The sequence below is a fragment of the Tetrao urogallus genome, assembly GCF_951394365.1.
Source record: "Tetrao urogallus genome assembly, chromosome: 6".
NCBI classification, from domain to species: Eukaryota; Metazoa; Chordata; class Aves; order Galliformes; family Phasianidae; genus Tetrao; species Tetrao urogallus.
This window is the reverse complement of record NC_136819.1, coordinates 7065942-7072949: the sequence shown is the minus strand read 5'-3', so window position 1 is coordinate 7072949 and position 7008 is coordinate 7065942. Positions and strand designations below refer to the sequence as shown.

Below are 7008 nucleotides of genomic sequence, written 5' to 3'. Positions count from 1 at the left end.
ACTTCCTCTGCGGATCAAAGGGCAGCAGCACTGCAGCCCTTGTAGTCCACCTAAATTTCCCAAGGGACCAGGAGCAGCAGCACCAGCCAGGCTAAGTGAGGTACAGGGCGCAGGATGGCGCATGGGGCGCAGGATGGGGTGTGAGATGTCGCCATCAGGCTGACAGCACTCCACACATGGACTAAGCACAGGCCCACCCCCATCCCCGGGTCTCTGCAGGTAATGGCAACCACGGTGACAGAATCTGGCGGCGTGCGGATCATCACAGAGGTCATCCCGGCCACAGACCCACGGGCAGCCCAGCTGGCCTCCGGCTCCATCCAGCCCACCGTGTCTTCTTTCCAAGTCAGCGGCTTCAGGAGAGCACAGCCCAAAGTGCTGGGGGTGAGTCTGCGGCGTGGTAGGGCACATCTCCTTGGCATCGTGCTGCTGATGCTGGGATCGGGGTGGGACGCACGTAATGGCAGTGCTAATCCTTGTCAGCACACAGGGGACCTCCTCTCTTCTGTCCTTTCCCAGACCATTCACATCGTCACTGGCATCATCCACTTGTGCTTTGGTGTCATCCTGACCTGTGCAGAGAACAACAGTGTCCTCTCCCTTCCTGTGGCCAGCGGAGTCTTCTTTTGGCTTGGGGTTCTGGTATGCAAGGGCACGCTTGGGCTTCAACCCCTTACTGCCCAGAGATATGGGGCTGGATCCCCTTGTCATGGGGGGCTCCTTGTATACCTCATATCCACTATTCTTTCTGTGGCTGGAGAGTTGGTGAGGGCAGACCTGAACACTGGAGGGGCTCTGGGATGGGTGATGGGAAGCTGTGCCCAGCTGGTGCCTCTCTTCCTCCTGTGTTTTCCAAGCAGCTCCTGGTTTCAGGCTCTCTCCTGGTGGAAAGCGAGAAAAGAGAGAACATCCTGCTGGTAAGGGCTTTGTGTTGCTGCTGCACACAGCCTCCATGAGACGCTAAGAGGGTTGGATGGCAGACACGTCCCTGTAGGGTGACCCTTCCTGATGTGAACCACGCAGGTGAAAGTGTGTTGCGTGGCCAATGCCGCCGTCATCCTCAGCACGCTGGTGGCCATGCTCATACACACAGTGGCCATCACCCACAGCATCCCCGGCTGCAGCAGCAGCGCCGGCATGCCGCTCCTGGTGAGGCAGGAATGGTGCTTCAGCGCCGAGACCAAGGTACTGCCCATGGCCGTGTGCAGCGGACGCTGTGGGGCAGCAGGATGCTAACTGCCTTCTTGCCATCAGGCCCTGAGTAACGGCTTCGACTCCATCCTCGTCCTCTTCGGCCTGCTGGAGTTCTGCACAGCTGTGGCGGCCCTGGCCTTTGGCTGCACTGCCATCAAGCAGTACAGTTACACACGCATGGTACGGGGCTCTGCTCTACTGCCTTCCTCCTCAGCAGGCCCTGACGCTGGCCCTACAGTTCCTTCTTCTCCCTCTCCAGGTGCTGTAGTGAAGCCCACATCATACCTGCTGCCCCCCACAGCCGGACCGCGCCCAGCCCTAAGCAGCAGCCCCACGCACTCCTAAAAAACGAACCAAAAAATCCCAATAAACTGCCTCTCCCCCAGCCAAGCCTTCGCGTTTCTCTGCAGGTCGGGCAGCACGTCGGCTGCAATATGGCGGCCCCCACCAGGCCTGGGGCGCTGCCCGACACCAACATGGCGGCTGTGGAGGCGGATGTAAGTGGGAACTGAGCATGCGCGCAGCGCGTTGTGATGTCATCTCCCGGCGCCTGGAGAAAGGCGCCGCGTGGAGGATGGAGGGGTGCAGTACAGCAGCGGCTCCGGGCTCCGAGGGGCCCAGCGGGGAGGGCTCAGTCTCGGTCTCTGTGTCCGTCTCCGATCTCGCCCAGACCTCAGCCGTGGGTCCGGTCTCTGAAGTTTCCCAGGTTCCAGCCCGCCGCAAGGCCGCCAAGAAGCGGAAAGAGGCGGCGGTGCCGGTCATCCCCCGGGGCAGGCCCAAATCGGGGCGGGTGTGGAAGGACCCGGGCAGGAAGAGGTGGGAATGAGGAGGAGGGCTTCCAGGCCGTGGGAGGATTCTGTGCGGTGGTCCGGTGTTGGTGAGGGCCGAGGGGTACGGGGTTATAGAGAGGGGTATAGGGCTGCAGTGGGGGAGCTCCCCAGGAGGGCTCAGGCTGTGGTTCCTGAGCGATGTGGGGCCTTTGGGGTGGCAGAGGTGCTATTGGGAGCCCTGAGCTGGAGGTGAGAGGAAGGGCAGCTGTGACAGGACTTGCAGGGGTCCCAGCTCCGGGAAGTCTTGGGAGGGCAGGGAGGATTGCCTCTCCCAGTTACAGCCCCACCTTCCCACCCAGGTTCTCGCTCATGGTGCAGGACAAACCTCTTCGCACTTCGTGGGAGCGAAAGCTGAAGGAGCGGCAAGAGAAGAAGCTTGTGAGGGACTTGGTGCAGCAGCTTCAGGAGGCGAAGCAGAGGGAGAGAGAGGTAACAGCATGCTGTGTTTGGGAGCTGGGCCAGCTCCTCCTGCATCACCCAGCGCTCTGGGGCAGCCCTCACCTTCCCCTTGGCGCAGTTCCACATCTTTGCCTACATCCCAGCCTTGCGGGCTGCTGCCCTGCAGTGAGCACAAAGCTTCCCACAGCCAGATGAGATTCTCCTATTGGATCCCCTATTGTCCTGCCAGCTCCGTGCTGTGATAGTCACTTGCTGCAAGTTGCTGGTTTTTTGGATAATTTCAAACTTGGGCCTCATGGAGGGTGGGGAAGGAAAGTGTTGACTCTGTGTGGCAGGTTTCTGCATGCAAGGGCATTGCTGTAGCCCTGCAGTTTCTTGTCTGGCCCCTCTGCTCCCAGTGGCCTAAGCTTAAGGCTAGAGGGTGGGAGCTGCAGGGACATTCTGGTGTTGTTCCCACAGGAGAAGAAACGGCGGCGGGAGGAGAACCTCAGAAGGCGGCTGGAAAATGAGCGGAAGGCAGAGATTGTTCAAGTGGTGAGTCCAGAACTGAATGCTGGGCTCTAATTTGACTTCTGCTCCAGTTCCTCCCCTTACCTCCACCCCAGCTCTGGAGGGGCTGGGGGAAGACAGTTGCAGCTCCTCATGAGGTCATTCCGGGGTGACCCATGAGGTAACAGAACATGGGATATGGGGCAGCAGCAGCGCTCCAAGCACGTGAGGCTTTGGTAGGGCTTCTCTATGTTGGAGAGACCTGGGGGTGGTGGGGTAAAGGGGGATGACTATCTCCTGTTCCTTTCCTCCCGTGCAAGAGCTGGGGGAGCCTGGAGTTTATCCTAAAACTACCTGGGAGTTTTAGGATAAAATGCTGCCTTTCCACCTGTCTGAAAGCTGCCTCCTTCTGCCCCCCAGATCCGCAACCCAATGAAGCTCAAGCGGGCAAAGAAGAAGCAGCTGCGCAGGGTGGAGAAGCGGGACACACTGGGCATGTTCCAGAAGGCACCCATGAGGGGCAAAGCAGCTGCAGAGTGAGGCTGGAGTTCTGCAGGCCCTGCTGATGTCTGGGGTCCGCGCTCTGAATGGACAGCAGGATGGAAAAGAATCCAGCTGCTGCGTGCCCTGTCTTGTGAAAGCAGGTTGTTGTCAGTGCCTGGGGCTGGACTGAGGATTGCCCAAATCTACCTTTTCTTCATTAAAAGCAAAGAGGAATTGCTCCAGCCTTGCCTTCAAGGAGGCTTCTGTACCTCTGGGGTCACAGGGCACCGTGGCCCCTGCCCCTGGGGCTTCATTTCCTCTAGGAGAAGCCTTGCTCCTGAGAATGAGTGCTGGGGTGGGAGCACCTTCACTGTGTTGCAGAGCAAGTGAGCACACTGCAGCCTCCTGCCTGCTCTTTTAGGCTGGGAGACAGTAGGGAGGTGGGAGGAATGAAGGAGTTGAGCTGGAAGCCCATGTGCACCTCTTCACAGTTGTAGATAGATTTCTTGCCTTACGAGCGCCTATTTCTGCGTTTTTCCTGCTGGTTGTGTTTCCCTGTGCTGCGCTGAACGAGCAGTTGCTGGAGGGAGCCATCCCACGCACCCTGGGCAGAGGGAAGCACGGGCATTTAACTGGATGCAACATTTGTGGGTTCTCCACTGGGGCAGGCGGAGTTCCCCGCTGCTGCATCCCCACCCCCAGTAGGGGAAAGGCTGAGGAGCCTGCCATGGGGCGGGGCAGAACTGTGGGTCATCAGCCTCGCGGCTGCATTCTTGTTGCTTCCTGGGTTAATGATTGCTGGGGTGGCGAGGTGCTGCCAGTCTCCAGCGCGCAGTAATTGACCTCACCTTCGCCTGCTCTGCGGGGGTAAGAGGGGCTTGGGTCTTCTCTACGTGGCTTTGGGGCACACGGAAGGTTTTCCAGTGTGGTGTGTGGGTGCACCCCCCCTGGGTGGGGCCACGGAGGACTCCTAGCTCTCTGGGAAGGGGGTGAGCGCAGGGCAGTGGGTCCAGAGTGTTCTGTAGCCAGTGCTGAAGAGAGGAGGTGGAGGTGAACGGGGAGGGGTTCCTGGGGGATCCTGGAGCAGCACACCGACGCGCTGGTGCCGTGCTGCTGTCCCCAGGTGCACCATGGTGGAGGTGATGGTGACACCGAGCTCCTCGCTGGCTGACCAGATGGTGCAGGTGGTGGTTTCTGGACTGGCTCCCTCGCAGTTGGTGACTCTGCGTTCCTGGCTGATGGATGAGCATGGCGAGCGCTTCCAAGCACGTGCCTTCTACCGCTCCGATGAGGAGGGCACGGTGGATGTGGGGCGGCACGCTGCCCTGGGGGGCAACTACAGCGGCGTCTGGCCCATGGGACTCTTCTGGTTCCTGCAGCCTGACAGCCTCTTCAAGCGCCTGGTGAAGCGCGATGTGATGGGCAGCCCCTTCCTCATCCACCTGGAGGTGTTTGACGGCCTCCGCCTGGTGTTGGGGCAGCAGGATGAGCCTCTGGCCACCTGCACCGCCGAGCGGTGGTACGTGGGCCCTGGTGTGCAGCGGGTGCCCATCCGCAAAGGGAGGGTGCGGGGGGCCCTGCTGCTGCCACCAGGTGAGTTGGGGGGCAGGAGCAGCCCCAAAGGGTCTCTGGGTCGCTGCCCTAGTGGCTTGGAGCCGGAGGTGGGACTGGGGGGTTCCTTGGTGGGAAGACCCCAAGGCTGGGTTTGGGCTGTGGGCTGGTGGCACCCCCTTGGTGTGGGATGGTAACGGGCTGTTGGCACCCGCTGGTGGTGGATCCTGCGTGGAAAGACCCCCAGTCTGAGTTTGTACCGCGGTGTGGTGGCAAGGGCTGGTGGCAGCCTTCATGGTGTTGGGTTCCTTGCTACCTGCAGGCCCAGGGCCCTTTCCAGCAGTGATCGACTTGTTTGGGGGTGCGGGTGGTCTCATTGAGTTCCGGGCTGGGCTGCTGGCCAGCCGGGGCTTTGCAGCGCTGGCCTTGGCTTTCTTCGCCTACGAGGACCTCCCCAAAGGCCTAACCCAGCTCGACCTGGACTATTTCGAGGAGGCTGCCGAGCTGCTCCTGCAGCACCCGAAGGTGAGTGCTGTGGTGTGGTGGGCAGCCTCAGCAAACAGGGACACGCTGATGAATGAGGTTGTATGAAGGGCTGGGATCATCCTGGGTATGTCATGGTGTCATGGAGGTTGTGGTGAGGAGAGGTATCCTGGTGGTCAGGGGCATCCTCCTGGCGACTTGGGAGTGTTGTAGTGATTGGGAACACTCACAGATCATAGAACCACAGAATATGCTGAGTTGGAAGTGACCCACTAAGGGCTGTTGAATTAAATTCCTGGCTTCGTGCAGACCATCCAAAAACTACACCATATGTCTGAGAGCAACGTCCCCATGGCCAGGGCCATCCTGAATTTGGGGAGATCCTGCTGACAGGGATGTCTTGATGACCAGAGATGATGCCACAGTGCACAAGGAGGCCCTGAGATGCCTCCTCGTGAGCAGGGCTTCCCCAGTGGTCATGGCTGTCCTGGTGCCATCCCATCAGTGCCACCGTCCCCTCCGTCTTCTCTCGCCCTGCAGGTGCGAGGCCCAGGGCTGGGTGTCATTGGTGTGTCCAAAGGGGCTGAGGTGGCTCTGGCCATGGCCGCCTTCCTCCCGCAAGTGGTGGCCACAGTGTGGATCAACGGCACGACCTTCCTGTATGGCAACCCCCTGCTCTACAAGGGCCTCCGCATCCCTTCCATCCCGTACCAGACCGAGCGCATGCTCTTCACCGAGCTGGGTGCCATGGACAACTCGGCCATCTTCGCCGACCCGCGCAGCCCAGCCTGCAGCTCCTCGGCCATCCCGGTGGAGAAGATCCAAGGCAAGGTCCTCTTTGTGGTGGGTGAAGCCGATCGCAGCTTCAACAGCAAACTCTTTGCCCAGCTGGCCGCGGAACGCCTGCCGCAGGACGCCTACCGCCTGCTGTCCTACCCTGGGGCTGGCCACCTCATCGAGCCTCCCGGCTCACCCCTCTGCAGCATCTCCAGCCTGCGTGGCAACCCTCTGCCTGTGGTGTGGGGTGGAGAGCCCCAGCCCCATGCCAGGGCTCAGCAGCACTCGTGGCAGGAGATTCTGCAGTTCTTGGAGCTGCACTTGAGCCCTGCTCCTGCTATCAAGTTGTGAGCTGCTCAATAAAGTCAATGGTTGCACCGGGGGGCACGTTGGGAGTTAATGAGTCTTGGTGGAGGTTAATGAGGCCCCTTGACCCGGGGTGTGAGTGTGCTGGGCAAGGAGCGGCAGCAGTCACATTTCCTGTGCTCAGCCCCAAAGTGGGATTTTACATCTGGAGTTGCTCTCCAAGAAAAGAGAAGACTGAGCCCAAGTCTTGTTGAGCCATGCTCTCTTCCTGCTGAGCTGAGTGTCTCTGTGCAGTCCTGGCTCAGAAATCATCCTTTATCCTCCCATGGAAGGGGAATGTTGCCCCATGGGTGCCTGGCTCCAACAGTTGGGGCTTGATGGCTGAGCTCCAGGGCTCCTTGGGTCTGTGTAGGCTTGGAGCAGGTCTGGTCTGGCTGTGACCCCAAAGCAGGACTGGGGTCAGGGTGAGAGAATTTAAGCTTCACTAAGAGCAGGA

General features: G+C 60.1%; 3 protein-coding genes across 3 annotated transcripts; all 3 read left to right on the top strand.

Annotated features, from left to right (window-relative positions):
- Nucleotides 1–222: 222 nt before the first annotated feature.
- Nucleotides 223–1706, top strand: LOC306947679 (membrane-spanning 4-domains subfamily A member 15-like; the record flags this gene model as incomplete). The annotated part of the gene is made up of 6 exons (XM_079537055.1): nucleotides 223–384; nucleotides 520–642; nucleotides 861–917; nucleotides 1024–1185; nucleotides 1255–1374; nucleotides 1605–1706. The coding sequence occupies 6 exons, from the start codon at nucleotides 223–225 to the stop codon at nucleotides 1704–1706; spliced, it is 726 nt and encodes a 241-aa protein (XP_079393181.1).
- Nucleotides 1707–1768: 62 nt separating this feature from the next.
- CCDC86 (coiled-coil domain containing 86) lies at nucleotides 1769–3629 on the top strand (the record flags this gene model as incomplete). Its single annotated transcript, XM_079537582.1, has 4 exons — nucleotides 1769–2010; nucleotides 2324–2453; nucleotides 2883–2957; nucleotides 3333–3629. The coding sequence occupies 4 exons, from the start codon at nucleotides 1769–1771 to the stop codon at nucleotides 3450–3452; spliced, it is 567 nt and encodes a 188-aa protein (XP_079393708.1). The 3' UTR covers nucleotides 3453–3629.
- Nucleotides 3630–4519: 890 nt separating this feature from the next.
- LOC306947816 (acyl-coenzyme A amino acid N-acyltransferase 2-like) lies at nucleotides 4520–6557 on the top strand (the record flags this gene model as incomplete). Its single annotated transcript, XM_079537245.1, has 3 exons — nucleotides 4520–4988; nucleotides 5269–5471; nucleotides 5970–6557. Exons 1-3 carry the CDS (start codon nucleotides 4526–4528, stop codon nucleotides 6555–6557), a joined length of 1254 nt encoding a protein of 417 aa, XP_079393371.1. The 5' UTR covers nucleotides 4520–4525.
- Between the last annotated feature and the right edge of the window lie 451 nt (nucleotides 6558–7008).